Below are 19,381 nucleotides of genomic sequence, written 5' to 3'. Positions count from 1 at the left end.
GAGTGCAGATTGAGACATTTTTTGGACATGGCCAGTGGAGGAATTTGTTTTGCTTAACTATACATGTTTGTAATTGAGACTTTGTTTTCTTTCTTTCTAATTAGGAGGTAGGGGGAAGAAGAGGACTGGAAAGAGAGAAATCAGGTTTTCATTGAAAAAGAGTTAATTAAAACAAAACAAAGCAATTAGCTATCTTTTTAAAAAGATCTGTAAAACTGGCTCAGCAATTACAGATGCCATTTCTTTTGGAATACCCAAGGATGTGCTTTGTCCCAGTTCTAGTGACTTGATCTCATTGAGAATAGCTAGGATCTTTACTTAACATTTAGTCATTTATCTTTATTTTAACCTGGTTAACCATTAAATACTTTCCAAACAGTTCACTCTCCTTACCAAAGAAAAATTAGAGTTGAATTGTATACTTGCCTTCTCAGCATTGCTCATTATCATCATTCCATCTGCTCAGAAGCAATCCTTTTATTCCCAGAGTTGCTTTAAAAAAAAAAAAAACTTTATGTTGATCTCATCATTCACTGTCAGCCTCACCTTCTTTGGGGGTTTTGGTACTTCTGTTACTGTTATTCCAACATTGCACTGTGATTGTGTATTCATCCTTAATTGCCTGCTCTTGCATTTTCTTCTATACATTTCTTTTAAAATTCTAAATTATAATGAATGCCCTGTGGAACTGTTTCAATGTTTTTAATTCAGACTGACTTTTGATGGAAATGCAATATAGTTCAATAGAAAGAGTACTACCACTTATTATTTGTGTTACTTTGGTCATATCACTTCACCTATCTGGATCTAATTTTCTTCATCTGTAAAATAAGAAGGATTGAGCTTTCAAATCAGTGATCTTATTACAATCTTTAATTTCCCTTTTTGCTTATCCAAATAATTTCTGCTTACCTCATCAGAATTTTACACTTCTCATCCATGTTGGGCTAACTTCTTTTATTAACTATTAACCATTGGATTTAACCTGTTATTTCTCTGAACTTTTTAATCTGATCTTCTAAAATCTGAGGTGTGACGGACTACACCTGGCTTTCCTTTCTTCTTCTGTCTCAAATTCTTTTTCTTTTTAATATTTTATTATTTATTTAATATTTTTAGTTTTCAGCATTGATTTCCACAAGATTTTGAGTTACAGATTTTCTCCCCATTTCTACCCTCCCCCCCACTCCAAGATGGCATATATTCTGATTGCCCCATTCCCCAGTCAGCCCTCACTTCTGTCACCCCCACTCCTCCGCCATCCCCTTTTCCCTTACTTTCTTGTAGGGCAAGATAGATTTCTATACCCCGTAACCTGTATACCTTATTTCCTAGTTGCATGCAAAAACTTTTTCCTTTTGAACATCTGCTTTTGAAACTTTGAGTTCCAAATTCTCTCCCCTCTTCCCTCCCCACCCACCCTCCCTAAGAAGGCAAGCAATTCAACATAGGCCACATGCGTATCATTATGTAAAACCCTTCCACAATACTCATGTTGTGAAAGGCTAACTATATTTTGCTCCTTCCTGTCCTATCCCCCTTTGTTCAGTTTTCTCCCTTGACCCTGTCCCTTTTCGAAAGTGTTTGCTTTTGATTACCTCCTCCCCCATCTGCCCTCCCTTCTATCATCCCCCCTTTTTTATCTCCTTCCTCCTTCTTTCCTGTGGGGTAAGATGCCCAATTGAGTGTGTATGTTATTCCCTCCTCAGGTCAAATCTGATGAGAGCAAGATTCACTCATTCCTCCTCACCTGCCCCCTCTTCCCTTACAACAGAACTGCTTTTTCTTGCCACTTTTTTTTTCTTGCCACTTTTATGTGAGATAATTTACCCCATTCTATCTCTCCTTTTCTCCCTCCCTCTCTCAATACATTCCTCTCTCATCCCTTAATTTGATTTTATTTTTTAGATATCATCCCTTCATATTGAACTTACCCTGTGCCCTCTGTCTATATACATGTATGCATGTATATATGTTTTATATATATATGTGTGTGTGTGTGTGTGTGTGTATGTATATTTCCTTCAGCTACCCTAATACTGAGGTCTCATACATTATACACATCATCTTTCCATGTAGGAATGTAAACAAAACAGTTCAACTTTAGTAAGTCCCTTATGATTTCTCTTTCTTGTTTTCATGCTTCTCTTGATTCTTGTGTTTGAAAGTCAAATTTTCTATTTAGCTCTGGTCTGCTGAGAAAGCTTGAAAGTGTTCTATTTTATTGAAAGTCCATATTTTGCCTTGAAGCATGATACTGAGTTTGGCTGAGTAGGTGATTCTTGGTTTTAATCCTAGCTCCTTTGACCTCCGGAATATCATATTCCAAGCCCTTTGATCCCTTAATGTAGAAGCTGCTAGATCTTGTGTTATTCTGATTGTGTTTCCACAATACTCAGATTGTTTCTTTCTAGCTGCTTGCAGTATTTTCTCCTTGATCTGGGAGCTCTGGAATTTTGCAACAACATTCCTAGGAGTTTTCTTTTTGGGATCTTTTTCAGGAGGCGATTGGTGGATTCTTTCAATTTCTATTTTACTCTCTGGCTCTAGAATATCAGGGCAGTTCTCCTTGATAATTTCTTGAAAGATGATATCTAGGCTGTTTTTTTGATCATGGCTTTCAGGTAGTCCAATAATTTTTAAATTATCTCTCCTGAAACTATTTTCCAGGTCAGTGGTTTTTCCAATGAGATATTTCACATTGTCTTCCATTTTTTCATTTCTTTGGTCCTGTCTGATAATATCTTGGTTTCTCCTAAAGTCACTAGCTTCCACTTGCTCCAATCTAATTTTTAAGGTAATATTATCTTCCATTTTTTCATTTCTTTGGTCCTGTTTTATAATATCTTGATTTCTCCTAAAGTCACTAGCTTCCACTTTCTCCAATCTAATTTTTAAGGTAGTATTTTCTTCAGTGGTCTTTTGGACCTCCTTTTCCATTTGGCTAATTCTGCCTTTCAAGGCATTCTTTTCCTCATTGGCTTTTTGGAGCTCTTTTGCCATTTGAGTTAAGTCTATTTTTTAAGGTGTTATTTTCTTCCGTATTTTTTGGGTCTCCTTTAGCAAGTCATTGACTTGTTTTTCATGGTTTTCTCGCATCCTTCTCATTTCTCTTCCCAATTTTTTCTCTACTTCTCTTACTTGCTTTTCCAAATCCTTTTTGAGCTCTTCCATGGCCTGAGACCAGTTCATGGTTTTCTTGGTTGCTTTTGATGTAGGCTCTTTGACTTTGTTGACTTCTTCTTGCTGTATGTTTTGGTCTTCTTTGTCACAAAAAAAAAAAAAGATTCCAAAGTCTGAGACTGAATCTGAGACTGTTTTCACTGCCTGTTCATGTTCCCAGCCAACTACTTGACGATTGAGCTTTTTGTTGGGGTATGACTGCTTGTAGAGTAGAGAGTACTTTGTCCCAAGCTTTAGGGGCCTTGTGCTGCTATTTTCAGAGCTACTTCTACTCAGCAAGCTCTGCCACACCAGCGCTTCTTCTCCGCCAAGAACCTCCAACCAGGATTGCAGCCCAGATCCAGGCAGGGCAAAGCAGGCTTTGCACTCCCACTGTAATACACCACTTGATTCCTCCCACTGGGTGGGCCTGGGGCTGGAAGCACCTGCAGCTGTAGCTCTGTAAGCAGCCTCAGAGCTGCACCACCTTGGCCGCCCCCCAGGGGGTGCCTGAGCACGAACTCCTTTCACTCTGTCCCCGCAGTTTTTCCCAGTAACTTTCTCTGTTGTCTTTGATGTTTGTGGGTTCAGAAGTCTGGTAACTGCCACAGCTCAATGATTCAGGGCCCTATGGCCTGTTGCGCCCAGCTCCCGGTCTGGTTGGTCCAGGCACGGCCCACGCTGGGCTCTGTTCTGCTTCACTCCCAGCTCTGTGCAGTAGACCCTTCCCAGTGACCATCCAGGCTGTCCTGGGCTGAAGTCCTGCCTCCCTCTGCTATTTCATGGGTTCTGCCACTCTAGAATTTGTTCAGAGCCATTTTTATAGGTGTTTGGATGGACCTGGGGGAGAGCTTAAGCAAGTCCCTGCTTTCCATCCACCATCTTGGCTCCACCCCCTTGTGTCCCAAATTCTAATATCATATGATCACCCCTTTCCCTAAAGTTCCCATCATTTTCTTCTTCATCAAAAAATTATTGGTCAGAACCTGGTCCAGAATAGCCTTTTTTCTCTTTTTACTCTTCCACTTTCTGAAGGGTTGAATGATCATTAACACATGTCAAAAATTCATTAGTTACTCTGCTTTTAGCAGAAAGAAGACTTCATCATTCCAGATAGTTGAAGTTCCTCGTCAATATCATTTATTTACTTCATGGCAGGTTCAAGATCTGTATCCTACATTTCTTACCTTCTGTAAGTGGTCTATAGGACCACTCTGAGGACAATATTGCTTCTGTTTCTTCCTCCATTAATTATTATCCAAATAATTTCAACATTCTTTCCTCTTTGTTTTCTGGTTTTCCCCACATGAGTAAATCTTATTTAAATAATGTGATTACTAAATCAGTATTAATATTAGAGGGATGTCCCTGACCCTGTGTTTATTTCAGGCTACCCAACTGCTTCCTTTTTTTTATTTGTTTCATTTGAATAAGATGTTCATCCACATCTGAATTCTAGTCATGATTCCTGCCCCACTATTTCTGAGTGATAATCTCTAGAGTCAGATTTCCTTCATGGTCTCAGGGTCTCTCATTTTGTTTGTTATTATTTATGGTTTGTGCATTTGTAAATAGATACAGGTTTTATTGCTGGATCTCTTCTATGAATTACCCATTCCCTATTCTGCTCTTATGCATCCTGGGTTGTAGTTACTATTCTCTAAGGTTCTAGGCTTTGGTGATCTATATAGTCAGTTTTCTTCCTCCCCCTTCCTTTTCAGTTAAAAACTTTTGATGAGGTAGCAGAAAGTAGGAGTTAGGCTTGAGCAGTAGCAGGTTAGAAAAAGTAAAAGATCAAAGGGAAATAGGAAAAGGATTCCAGGGTAGAGGATTGGATATTCTTGTGATTCAGTTTGGTGCTTTAAGTTGGAGAACCACACTCACTGACTGTTGATTAATAAATCCATCTTAACATGAAGGAAGGTCCATAGTAGTAAGCCACATGACACTCATTCAGTCCTATCTTTACCAGCATTTTTTCCCTTAGATTTGGAGATGACGAAGGGCATGCTTATCAGATTTGGAAACAACATAATGAATGCATGGAGAAGATTGAACAGCAAAATCAAAATTTGAAAAAATTTAAAAAGACAAGATGATGATCTAAAACAAATTTTCTGTTTAGATTGAAAAAAGAAATTGCACAAATGTACGATGAGAAATTCTGGCATAAAAGTAGTCAGTGTGAAAACCTTAGAATTTTATAGTTAACTCAGAAACAATATGAGCTAAAATTTTTACATGACTTCTTAAAAAGCTAATTTATTATTACTACAATAACATCTTTGGACTTGGTTGGCATAGTGGTTTGTTTTACTTATTTTTTTTATCTTTGTTTAGAGGAATAAGTGACCTAAAAATAAGATTTAAAAAGAAAAAAACTAAAGCAACCTTAAACTTGGTTTCATAGAAGTATGAGTTATACAGCGGTCAGACCGTATCAGAAAAGCTATCCAGTGCTGAGAACCGTATTTTAGGAATTTAGGAACATATTCAAAAGGGTATAACTGTGATTATATGTAGACTAGAACCTATGTCATATGAGGATCATTTAATAGAACTAGAATGCTAACCTGGAAAGAGATTTGGAGGACAAAAAAGAGCTTCTATTTGAAGGATAGTCATGTGGGGGGCTTTTTTTTAGATTTAGGAGCAACAGTTAGAGGTTTTGGAGAGATTTCAGCTTGATGTGGAGAAAAAGATTCCTAACAGTTAGAGATACCTAAGCACACTTTGGGCTGCCTCAGATCCCCATCTTCATTGAAACTGAAACTAAATAATGATTTGTTAGAGATTTTGAAGAAAAGGTTCCTTTCATTTATAAATTTGACTAAGTGATCCTTAAGATTTAATGAATATATTCAGTGAATATACTCAGTAAACATTTAGCACAGTGTCCTGCACAAAGGAAATGCTTAATAAGTATTTGTTGAATGGAATTGTATGATTCTATCAAGTTTTGTTTTAAATATTTCAAATTAACAGTAAAGGAGTTTAATTTCCAGAAAAGTCATTAATGAATAATTGCGAGTGAGGTAGTATGGATTAGCAATGTCCAGACACATTTTCACAGGAAATTTAAGTAATCTATTTTTTCCATTGAAATTCTTTGTGATTTCCTTTTACTTGTTTTCTTCATAATTGTTCAAAAACAACTTTTCAGACTTGTACGTAATGGGACCCATTTAGTACAGTTTGGCCAGTCTAGTATATTTAAATATAGGCAAATTGTGTTTTTATTTAACAAATTGCTTTGTTCTCTGGAATTGTCCAAAAAGTGAAATAATTAAAAATAAGCAAAGATAAACCCAAACTAGAAAAAAAGTGTATAGAACATAACTAAGTTTAAAGGTATCCATTTTCCAGTCTTTCTGCATTTTGGGAAATCATATCACTTTGCTTTAATTCCTTAACCATCTTCTTTCTATAGTTATTTCAGAAGATTTAATGGTTAATCACTTCTTACCAGGACTCAGGTGTTTAAGGAATGATATGGAACACCTCTCACCGGAGCATGAGGTGAGCATCAGTGAACATTGGTGGTCATTGTTAACGCATGTGTTTGATGGGTTTACAACCATCTTTTTTCTCAAACATCTCTGCTGCTTTGTCCAGAACCTTGATTATTTTCACTATTTTTTTTTAACTTTGGTGCCCTCTTAGTGCTACAGATTTGTATATGAAGTTAAATGTCTTTTCAGATATTTAAGAAGATCATTTTTATAAGATTTGATTTTTTTAAAAAATCCTATCATATAAACTGTAGTCATTTGAAGTTGAAAGGGATGGACAGACGAGACCAATCTTTTAGACATCATCATCATCATCACCTAGAACTGTTCTATTTCTGAAATCTCAAACCCTGAGCTTCACTCCTCTAACCACAACCTTGTTTACTCATTTTTATTGTAACCCCTGGTCCTTCAGGCCCTTCCAGTTTTCCCAGTCTGTCTGTATCTTCTGGATTCCTTTGATCATTGCCCAGCCCAGACCGCCATGATCAGCCATTTCACCTATTCACTCTGGAATACCCTGTAATCCCAAACTGTGACTTGCCTCATCTGCCTGCCTCCCTCATCTCTAATCCTAACACAAAAGCATAGCAGTGTAGTGAAGTGGAGCTTCAGTTAAGTAAATGTTGGAGCCTGGATTTGGAGCTGGCAGAAACCTTAGAGGTCATCTGTTCCAACTCCCTCATTTTACTGAGAAGGAAGCAGGATAACAGAGGACATCTGCTTGAATGCTCTCTGCCACTAAGAGGAGCTGATAATTTCTTGACTTGCTTTAATGTCAGTTTCCTCTTTAAAAAGGTGAAGGAAGCAGTCAAGGGAAATTCCTTTCTGGACCTCGATTCTCATCAAAACTGAGGAAGTTTCAAGTGTGGAAATAACTGGCACCTTGGAAGACAGGGGAGTGAAGACTTTCTCCCAGAATGTGTTGTGATAGAGAAGAAAGAAACTTCAGAGGAGGGCTATGTGGGTTCCCATGGACTAAAAATTCTTAAAGACAGTTACTTTGAAAAGATGGGAAGATCTTAGGAATGAAATTCCAAAAATATAAACAACATTGATGAGAAAAGAGGAGCTTTCTAAAAGGACCAGTGTAGAAACATAAAGATCTCAGCAACTCATCTACTTTTAATAAATAAAGACGGTGTAAGTAAAAGATAGGCAACATAAGAAACATGGCATGGTACCAAAAAAAAATAGTGACATTAGGGCTGAAGTTAAAATTAATCTGAAGCTGGAAAGGAAAACTAGAAGGTATTTTTTAGAAAGACTAAAGGTGACCTAGAACCACTTCTTGGATGGATAGGGATGTATCAGACAGCTGAGAGAGGGTAAAACCAGTCAATTCTTACTTTCATGTAATGACAAAATTTTAGAGTGAGAAGAAACCCTAGTGGTTATCTACTTCAGCCCATATCCGAAAAACAATCCCTATTACAACATACTTGATGAGTAGTTTTTTATATGTACTGCTTTCTTTATATTGTCTCTCCCATCAGAATGTAAGATCCTTGAGGGTAAGGACTATTTTTGGTTTTGGTTTTTATCCCAAACTATTAGCACAGTGCCTGGCATATAGAAAGCTCATAATAAATGTTGATTGATTGATTGGGTTACTAAAAAGTTTCAGGCCATTAGACCCCTCTTCCCTCAGTTTCCTTCCATTCTATCTTAAAATTTTGTTATCTCTCTCCAGAGTCCTAAAATAACCTTCTAGAACATGACTACTTCCTGAAGCCTTTGCCCTGTTTCTTGTATTCCTTTCAATTAAAAATATATGAATTTAGTACCTAATTATATCTAAAGCACTCTAGTAAGTTATGTGAGGAATAATACTCTCTACTTTTTGCTCTTCTGTCTTAGTTTAATTCAACAAATATTTATTAGTGCATAAGATGTGCCAGACGCTGTTTCTCTTTACCACCATTTGGGCCTTAACCCTTTGAAACATTTTTCCTACCACTTAGTTTAAAGTACGTTCTAAAAGAGCACCAACAATATATGAAATCCAAAGACTTTTTCACAGTCTTCATTCTTTATTCTACTTGTAGCATTTCATCCTGTTGCCACCCCCTTCATTCTTAGAACCATCTCCTTCCTTGGATTTTGTAATAATGTGCTACTTTGAGTTTCTTCTTTGGCTTTTTCTCCCTACCTCATGATAGGGGTGTTTCTTAAGGTTCTGTCTTCTGCCATGTTCTCTCCCTACATCAAGGGTTCTTGGGATCTGTGAATTTTTTTTTTAATGCACTGAAAAATTATTCTGAGAAGAGATCTGTAGACTTCACAAGACTGCAAGGGTTCCATGATTCGAAAAAGGTTAAGAATACGTCCTCCACAGCTAATGTCTCCTGGGCTACAGTCCCCCTTTCCAACCTTTTGCTACACATTTTCACATGGATAGAAATATCTAACCCTTGAAACTCAGTATGTCTAAGAATAAATTCATTAGTTCATCTAGTTGCTTTATCTGTAACCCATCATTTTACAGATGAGGACACTGGCCCAGTGCAGTTAAATGGATTTGCCCAAGGTTGCAGGTAGTAAGCCAAGGATTTGAACCTGGATCCCCGAGTAAGCATGTTTTCCAAATTGACTTAGGTAGTATTTAACAGGAGAGACAAAGGCACAGTTTTTATGATTGTAGACTCTAGAATAATGGAAGAACAATAAGTATGTCAGCAAATTACCTTAAATTCAGTAAAAGTAAGTACAACGCATAATATGTATTGATTTTTGTATTCATTACACATATTTGTTAAGCACTTGCTTTGTTCAGAGCCACATGCTAAGTGTTAGGGAAAACACAAATATTAGCTACAATATAGCTCAGATCTTGTGGTGTTACTGTTTTTTGGAATATGGAGGGTTAGATTTATGACCCAAAGTCAAATTACTATAATATACAGTGTTACACATTAAGTACATTGGAAGGTTATAAAACAGCGTGCTATTTAAAATTAAAAGAGGAAGATAATTATCAACTAGAGACTCAGATTGGGAGCAGGTGAGTTGTACTTACATGGATGGTTGGGTAAGTCCTCTAATTTACCGTATTGTTCCATTGTCTCAGGGTCTTTAGGATTTTCTCTTTAATGCACTAAAGGTTTACTTTCCTTCACACTATAATTTCTGTTCATGCTTTAGTTTCTTTTTTCTAGTTTTGGTCATTTTTCCTTCAGATTTTTGGAATCTTCTCCATGGGCTGGATATTTATGTACTGTGGTTTTGATTTTTTTTGTTGTTATCTTTGTTGTTTCAGCCTTTTTTCTTGTATCCAGGTCACTAATTCTCTGACTTCCCCCTCTTTATCCCTGTTATAGAGTAGACTAGCTCAGCCTCAGCATCAGAGTCACCTCATTCCCCTCACTTTGGGGCACATAGAGCGCCCCACCTTGGTTTCCTGCCTTGAGTAACTTCCAGCGTGGGACTAGGCCCAGCTCAGTTTCTAGTCACCTTTCCCTAAATCCCATAGCTAAGCTGTACTGTTCTCCGCTCACCTCACTCGTCTTGCCATTGCTCCAAGCAGAGGAGACTGCTTCTTGTAGGTGTTGGAGCAGAATCACTGAGGGCGTGTCCCTACCCGAGGGCCAGCTCATGGAAGTCTTGATATCATGTGAGACTTTGGCAGTGGTGGGGAGAAGGTATTGTTGAGTGTACGCTGTAAGTTTAAAGTCCTCTGGTGTTCCTCCATAAGATTACTGCCTTAATGAGACTATTTTGTCATCTTTTTGTGAGGATTGAGATCTAATTACATCTGGTATGGAACTCCTTTTTTTGGAAGATGAAGAGTTGAGGGGGTTGGAAGAAAGCTATTCCATCATCTTGTTGGTCACCAGAAATAAAAAGAAATTTGTTCTTCAGTGACCAAGAATTTTGCTTCTGTAACATTTAGTTTTTGTGAAATGTGTGATTACTTTTTTTTTTCTCAGTAGGGCAAACTTCTTTTTCAGCATGGAATCCTGGATGTGTGTGGGTCTCCTATGTTAAAACTTTCTCCTAGCTTACCACACTGTAAAACAGTTCCTTTTCTTTATACTTCAGTAGAAAAGCTTTATCTCAGTTACTCATTGTCACTTCTATTTACAGTTCTCTAGAGATAACCTTGAATTTAATCAGGACATCTGCTAAGTAGCTTCTAGGATTTCAGTTTTCTTTACCTGTTTCATTTCTCTTTAAGAGACTTCCAGAGCCATGTCCATTATAGGTCATTATGGACTCTTAAACCTGAACCCCTGATAACTGATAACCCCCTCATCAGGGTCATCTGCAGCTCTTTTGAAGTGTGTAAGTGCTCAGTCCCAAAGCTGTAATAGCACCTGTACCCTGACTGACTTTCTTCAAAAAGGCGAGGAAAGGTTATACTGGTGTGGTGTTTTACTTCAGCAATTAAAATGGGCCAGGTCCCTGCAGAGGTCCCACAGTTTTAAAAAGAATTCCCAGGAGTTGGGGCAACACGGATCTTCCAAGCACTGCCCTCCTCAGCCCAGTCCACCTGCCATAGCTGACGTAGCCATCCTCCAGCTGTATTTGAAGGCTCACAAACTCCCATGTGTGCTGGGCTGAGCACCATGAGATACAGTGGCTGCTCTTCCTTGACATAGATGAGATAGAGGGAAATGGTATAGAGCTAACACTGACTTCAACCTCTGCTTATTCAAAGGGGGTATGGGTGTGTGTCTGTATGGAAATCCCATCTAGAAATCTAATACTTTAATATTTATATTTGGAAAGGTAACCACAGGATAGAAGCAAGATACATGTTAGGGAGGGGAATATCTAAAAATTGTTATTTCTAAACATTTGTCTAATACTGGTACTCATCATTTTGGTAAATATTAGCATTTTGAACATAGAGAAAAGTGCCAGTTAATCTTAATCCCTCAGAGTTAGAAGGGACCTCAGCAGCTCTCCAGTCCAACTCATACCCGTACGGGAATCATCTGCACAGGATACCCAAAAGCTTGTCATCTAGACAAGACTTTAAGACCTCTTGTGTATTCATAGAGATAGTGATAGACAGTTGGCCTAAGACAGAGGTGGGGAACCTCTGACCTTCTAGGTCCTTGGGTGCAGCCTTTTGACTGAGTCCAAGTTTTACTGAACAAATCCTTTTATTAAGGTGATTTGTTTTGTGAACTTTGGATTCAGTCAAAGGGCCACACCTGAGGATGCAGAGGGCCACATGTGGCCTTGAGGCTGCAGGTTCTCCACCCCTGACCTAAGAGCCACAAAGGCCTAGATTCAATTCTTGCCTGTGGCTCTGTGACTGGGCAACTTCTCAATGCACCAGACCATTGTCTTAGACTATGAATTGCACATCTGCCTTGATATATAGGCAGTTTCTTACACTACTGAAGTCACTGGCCTGGAAAAAAAGTGGGGGAACATGCCATGAATGTGATATTCCATTAATCAATGGATCTTTCTTTTTCATCAGGTTATTTTAAGTTCCATGATAAAGGAGTGTGAGCAGAAAGTAGAGAATAAGACTGTCCAAGAGCCTCCTGGGTAAGTAAGGCTAGGATTATTGTCCAGCATTTGGTGTAGGACATTAGCAGTGTCTTGAATTTTGTTTTATGTTGTAATCAGATAATTGGAAAACAAGAATTTAGTCTAAAAAATGTATAATTTTGTGAGTTATTTGTATGAGGCCACTACGATACAGAAAAGATTGTAACTTGATGCTGTGAGTGTTTTGTTCACATTTCTAACCTACCGTTAGCACTAAGATTCTCTGAGAAGTAAAACTACCAACTTAGGTATGGAAGAGTTAAATAAAGAAGAGCCACAAAGGAATATATTTACAATCTGATAAATATTATCATAGTGAATAGAGTACCTGGCCTAGAGTCAGGAGGACCTGAGTTCACATTCAACCTCAGACACTTAATAGTTGTGTTACCCTGGACAAATCATTTAACCCTGTTTGCCTCAGTTAACTCATCTGTAAAATGAGCTGAGAAGTAAATGACAAACTACTTCAGTTTCTTTGCCAAGAAAACCCCAAATGGGGTCAGAAGAGTCAGACATGACTGAAATGAATGAATAACACATATTAGAAAAACTTTGGACAATAACTGAAACTTAAAATCAGTTCATTATAAAACAAACTGTGTGGAATGTGTCTTATTTTCTAATTAAACTGTTATTGATATAACCTTGATTAGAACTATCTACAAAAATAAAATCCCTTTTCCTTGGTTAGAATTTTTATTCGTAGATGGTTAAATCATTAGATTACATAAGGATTTTTTTTTTCGTTCAACAAAAATTTTAATAGATTTTTAGCCCAAAGATCATCAGATTGTTAATATCAAAGGATGCTTTTATTATCTCACTAATAAATTTAGGTTCATTTCTTTTTCACAGAGCTCTAAGGTTTGCAAAGATTATTTGCCATCTTTGGTTTATCAGTTAAAATTGTAAAGCATTTTAGAGTAAATTCAAGGGAAAAAAAACTCCATGAAAAATGATGACTTTGCAGTAGTTGAGGGGAAAGATGCAAAAGACATCCTTCCTGTTCGTTCTGCATACAAAAATAAATAACTTTTCACATTCACATCCTTTTTAGTTAAATTTCATTTAGAATGTATTTTAAATGCAGTATTGAAAAAAAAAGAGAAATGCTTTTGTAACTTCCCAAGATTGCTTCCTTTATGTAACCTTCCCTTTTTTTGCAGTTCTGTTTTTTCTAAACAGCATTAGAAAATTCTTCCTTTGGGGGAAAGAGTTGGGAATTATTTAACATGTGCTGTAAGTGTTCATAAGTTAATGTCTGGGAATTATAGAAAGGAAGAAATTGCCAGCTTCACTAAATAAACACCTAATTAAATGGACACATTTAGAAATGGGTTTTAAAATTTTATGTGTAACTTGGATATTTATCTTGGAGACTTGATATGCATAAAGCTGACTTTTTAAAAGCATACAGTAGTGTAAAATGGTTATTTTGACAAAAATCCTTACCTTTGATTTTGAAAGAAGGCATTACATTGCCTTTAGTGTGTGAGAGGAGCTGCTTTGTCTGCTTAATGATAATTTGTCTTAGAAATTTTAACAAAACAGTATTTAAGATTTTTTTTAAATGATGTGAATCATATAGTTTAAAAAAAACCTATTCATTAGAAAGAGCCATTTAGTAGGATAAATTTTTTTTTAGCTTTTAAGAAGAAAGGTTGGAAAAAGTCTTAAGATACAAAAATGTTTTTATGTCAGGATAGTAGCAGGAAATGATCACTCACCTGTACTGCTATTACCTTGTCTTAGAAGTTTCTCTTTTAAGGACTACTATGTCAGATGACCCTTTATTTTGTGAGCTGCCATCACTTAGTCAGTTTGGATTTACAAAGCAATATTGGAGAGATTGCTTGTTGACCGAATGACTGATTTGATTTCTATGATAAACGTAAGATCTCTCTACAAGCTGACTGTAGATTAACTACTACTGTGTGCTTGTTTCAGAGAATCACACTGAATTTGTTCATTTGAGGAAAAAAAAGCTCTCTCCAAAAAGCATTCCTTATATTCCAAAATTTTTAGTAACTACAAGGGCTTGAGGGTGATTTTATGGCCAGTCATAAGTACATAGATATGTACAGTTAGTATATGTTAGTCAGTTATTCATTATATAATCTTGTAATTGTAGAACTATTTGGTTCTTACTGTCTGGTTGTTTTCAGTAGAAAATGTAGAACTGAATTGCTTTTCTTAGTTTTTCAAAATTGCAATTGTAAAAGCTAAATATTGGTCTTTAAAACAATTTATCCATCAAGTAAGTAACGTTATTTTGCTCTGTAAATACAAGAATAGATTTTTAACTCTACTTTTATCATCCTCCCCAAGATTACGTTGCTTGTTGTATTATAGTAGTAGTAGTACTTTTACTATTATAATACAAAAAATGCTCTATAAATAGAGTATAGACACAGATAGGTAAAATGCAGCAGTCATATATTAGGCTTCAAAAGTAATTGTTCCTAAACTTATGTTTTTATAACTTTACTATAAAAATGCATTTGATCTGCAGCTTATCATTAGTCACTCAGTCCGTACTTACTGAACACATTATGTATAAGGCCCTGTGACAGATATTCAGAGAATTTTAAGAGAGCATCCCTGCCCTCAGTAGGTTTACTAGGGGGCTGGGGATTTAGGAAGTGTGTGTGTGTGTGTGTGTGTGTGTGTGTGTGTATGTGTGTGTGTGTATATATATATATATATATATATATATATATATATATATATATATATATATATATATATGTAAAGTTAGCTAACAAACCAACCAAGCATAATAAACATCAGCAACAGTATAGCTAGTAAATCCTGATGGGAGTTAGATCATTGTAAAGTAGTACTGCATTCAGAATATACTTTCATAAAATATGTTGTTGAAAAATGTCAAAATGTATTGTTTTTTCAGTTGTTTTTTATGAAATATTACAACTTCTTTCCTAGTTCCATGTCAATTGCTGCAAGTTTAGTAAGTGAAGACACAAAGACCAAGTTTTTGAACAAAATGGGACAGTTGACAACATCTGGTGCCATGTTGGCCAACGTGTTTCAGAGGAAGAAATAAAAAAAGAAAGGAAATTCTCAGTAGACAAACACTAAGATGGACCTCAAGCAGACTGGTTCCTTGTACTTGAAGTACTTGCCTTTTTTTTCTTCTGTTTATGTTCTTGTAGTATGATTTTATTCTAACCTCCAAAGATATTTGCACTGCTTTTGATTATTGCTGTGTATCTCTTAATTTTGGGGTTATAACTGTGGTTAATAGCAAATTGACTGTATCAAGTCGCTGTTCTGTGTTCTTGTCTTTTAGCATAATTTTTTTATATAGTGAAAAGTATTTTTTTTATTTTCTGAAGGGATATCGGCAAATATCTGTATTATACACTGAGCTATTACGATGGTACTTAAAATAATGTAAATTTGAAGTCATTGTTATGAAGTAATAAAAGTGGAAATTACTTATGTATTTAAATTATGAAAGAATAATGCAGACTTTTTATTGTTTCTAAACTGACTAGAAAGAGCCACCAGCATTACTCTGTGCCTTTTGGAATTAAGTTTGTGTCTACTGTAGGAAGTGTCCTGCACGCCATTCATTCAGCATTTCCTTAGAATGCTGTGGTGAACTTGAGTTCCAAATCCTACAGTACATAGATAATGAAGAAACTTTCAGCATTTCAGAGCTTTTTATGTATACTCTTTAAGTGCTATACCAAACTCTTCCAACACTACACATAATCAGCTTTCTGAGGAGATAAGCATAGAGGAATGGAGGATTTAATTGTTACAATTTTACATTGCCCAGTAGCCAAGGTGAATTTGCAACTGATGCGTAAGAAATTTAAATGCATGAAGTAGATTCATTTGAGGTTGAGATGAAATAATAATTGTCCACTATGTCCCAAGTCAGAATATTTCAAAAAATATAGTTTGGACTAAGAATCTAATGTACATGTGAAATGTTTTCTTCAAAATATTATCCTCCTAAACAGTATTTTTGGAAAATATCTTTTAATTCCATATAGCACACCTTCCCTGCCTCCATCAGAAAAGAAATACTGAAAAGTTTGGATTCTGGGGGGAGGTTTTCTGTTTTGTAAAAACAAACTTGGCCAAATTACTTACTGCTGTTACTGGACATTTCCTTCAATGCCCTTTGAATTCAGTCTGTATTTTTTTTTAATGCCCTTTGCATGTAGTCTTAGGTCAGTGTTCACTTCCACTGGAACTTTACAATCTGTGCTCTTGTAATTTGAGGTTGGGGATAGATGACATAGTGAGTGGAAGATAGAGTTTGATTGGCTTGGGGGGAGGGGTTGGAAGAATTTTTTGAAAGATGTGTGATATTTTAATAACTAAAAGAAATTCCAGATTGAACATAGTTAATGCACATAGCTAATTCTTGTTTGGTATAAAATGTTTTGCTGCTTTTGGAACACAGTTGGAAAACACTCATTTCATGTGAAAGATGACTTGTTACACATCGTACTCAACCATGAGAAAAATTCACCATAGGCAAATTCTTTATGAAACCATTTCTCATATCCACTGAAACAATTGTTGAATAATTAGTCTACCTGGGAACTGTTGCGTTCTAGGCATTCCTGAGAAATTGAAAGTGGCTACCTTTCATGTCAAATATGTTGATCTATTATAAATAAAAGGTTTTGCATACTTGATTTGTAATTTTTTTCAACTTAGAATTTCTACAGTGTTATCTCCAAACAGATGCAAAAGACAAAAAAGTACCAAAACTTTGCCTCAGTTAGGAAACTTTATTTACGTAAACTACCTCCTTACTTTCTCCTTGAAAGGGGAATGTGTCATTCTAAGAGTGACATTAAGAAATTTCAGAGATGATTAAAGAAAAATAAAAAACAGAGAATAGGTATATATATTTGTGCCAAAATGAATGCATGTGATGAACAGACTATCTTTCTACTTCGTGGCTAAAATGTTTTTAATTAACTGATCAAGTTTCATTTTACTTCAAAAGACAGTCCAGAAAATTGAAACAAAATGCAGTACATTTCACAATACAACCAACCCCCTCTTCTGAGCTTCAAGCAACTTGGCACGAGTCAATGAAATATGTCAATACAGACACTTTATATGGGTTTTAATTCCACATGTAGTTTGCCATTTTTATGTTAAAACAGAACTTTAAAAAATAATAGTAAAACAGGCTGCCTATTTAGGAGTAAGTAACTGGGGGGAAATAGAGTAACTGAGTTCTACTGGAATTATCAATAAGACTGCCACTTTTATTCTGAAATAAGCCTGTGGCTCATATGATCATATATTTAGAAATAGAAGGGACCTTAGAGGCAGTCTAAACCACTCCCCTCATTATGTAGTGGAGAGACAGGCCCAGAGATTTTGAAGTGACTTGCCCAGGTCATAGAGCTAGTAAGTGGCCGAACCGAGATTCAAACCCAGTTCCTCTGATTTCAGACCCAGCAGACTTTCCACTACCACATTCTACGTTGGAAACAAATAATAATAAAACTACCTGCTAGCACTTGTATAGCCCCTACTATGTAACAGGCACTGTGCTAAGCACTTGACAAATATTGGATCCTCACAAGAATCCCAAGAGATAGGTGCTATTTTTATCTCCCTTTTACAGTGGAGGAAGGCCACACAGCTAGTAAGTGTCTGAGGCTGTATTTGAATTAAGTTCTTCCCGACTCCAGTCTCGGCACTCGATCCACTGTGCCACTAGCTGCCTTAATGATAGACGAGATGGTAAGAGTGTTGCAAAGTAAGCCCGAGGTTTAAAAAGCTCAAATCTGGGAGCCCAGTAGGTATTGACAGTGTAACTGAATTGTTTTGAGAAAATTCTATGTTTTTATAGTATTTAAATAGCAAAAGACATAAAAATCTTAGAAGAATATTTACTACACACAAAACTTTAAATATTCAAAGGATCTATAATTTCATTGGATTAGGGGTGAGGAACCTGCGGTCTCAAGGCCACATGTGGTCCTTTACAGCCTCAAGTGTGGCCCTTTGACTGAATCCAAACTTCATAGAACAAATCCCCTTAATAAAAGGATTTATTTTGTGAAGTTTGGATTCAGTCAAAGGGCCACACTTGAGGCCCTAGAGGGCCACATGTGGCCTCAAGGCCTCAAGTTCCCCACCCCTGGATTAGACATTCCTTTCAAAGATGATCACAATCCATCTTTGCATTAGTAGATGGTCTTCATAGGTTGCTCTGAGGGAAAAAAAATCACCTAGTGGCCAACATCTCTGCAATCGACTAGTCTTATTCTCAGACAACAGATATATAGTCTGTTCCTTAGCCTCTAATTTAACTTTTAGCTTGGTAGGACAGGTTTTATTCTCTGTTGGAATAATCTTGTGAAGCCAGGATCACCTCCACAACACAGAGGCAAAACAGTAAGACTTCGGTGAAAAACGTATGTACGTGTATACTATGAGCAGCTATAGTTTCCAAAACAAACTAACAAAAACATTTGTATACCATTCATATGTGTTGTTCTGGGCCTTCAATTGCTTTTATAACTCACATAGAAAAATTTTCTACATATTCCATTGGCACCTACACAGTGGATTGAATTATGGATGATTTAATAAGCCGATCCATATACCCACTATAAACCCAACATTAGAATATGTCTAGCATCCTAATAATAGTGTAGCGTTTTTGGTAATATCACAACTTTTCTTATTGAAGTATTTGATAAAGAGATTCATTCAATTTGTAATCAATTTGACTAGTTTGTCCAGATATTGGAAAAGTCAAATCAACATGCCTTGTCTTGTGTCTTTTGCTGGCTCTTGAATTCCCAGAAGGCCGTTCTGTGATTATGAGACATTTAAAAACTTTTCTTTCTCCAGACACTGAGCTTGTTTGACTTTAATGAACTGTGATTGGTGACTACTTTCACCAGGACTCAACATACCATGTTAGTTTCTTTTTGCTGGTGTACAAAGCTGCAGCACAAACTGGTTTACTGTAAATTCTGTGTATAACATGCATGTATAAAAAGCTTTTATGATAGAAAAAAAGAAGCCTTAGAACATTACAAATTGACTGTTTAATGAAGCTCCAACTTTTAAAGCAGATGTTTTCTTATAAGCATGTTTGTATACATGAAATAGCCTGTTTCTGATGGTACTGCTTTAATGTGCTCTTTTGTGTTGCTGTTATTTAAGTTTACTAG

At 36.4% G+C, this 19,381-nt stretch overlaps 1 protein-coding gene across 3 annotated transcripts in view; it reads left to right on the top strand.

Moving 5' to 3' along the window:
- Nucleotides 1-16,862, top strand: part of RELCH (RAB11 binding and LisH domain, coiled-coil and HEAT repeat containing) — a 143,208-nt gene extending 126,346 nt beyond the window's left edge. For all 3 annotated transcript variants that reach the window (XM_036755628.1, XM_036755624.1, XM_036755619.1), the window contains 3 exons: nt 6,593-6,681; nt 12,112-12,182; nt 15,132-16,862. In XM_036755628.1, coding sequence (XP_036611523.1) covers nt 6,593-6,681; nt 12,112-12,182; nt 15,132-15,252 — 281 coding nt within the window. In that variant the 3' untranslated portion in view covers nt 15,253-16,862. The remainder of the gene's footprint in view (nt 1-6,592; nt 6,682-12,111; nt 12,183-15,131) is intronic.
- The last annotated feature ends 2,519 nt before the right edge of the window (nt 16,863-19,381 follow it).

Source organism: Trichosurus vulpecula, chromosome 1 (genome assembly GCF_011100635.1).
Source record: "Trichosurus vulpecula isolate mTriVul1 chromosome 1, mTriVul1.pri, whole genome shotgun sequence".
NCBI classification, from domain to species: domain Eukaryota; kingdom Metazoa; phylum Chordata; class Mammalia; order Diprotodontia; family Phalangeridae; genus Trichosurus; species Trichosurus vulpecula.
The sequence above is the reverse complement of the archived record's forward strand: the minus strand, read 5'-3'. Positions and strand labels throughout refer to the sequence as shown.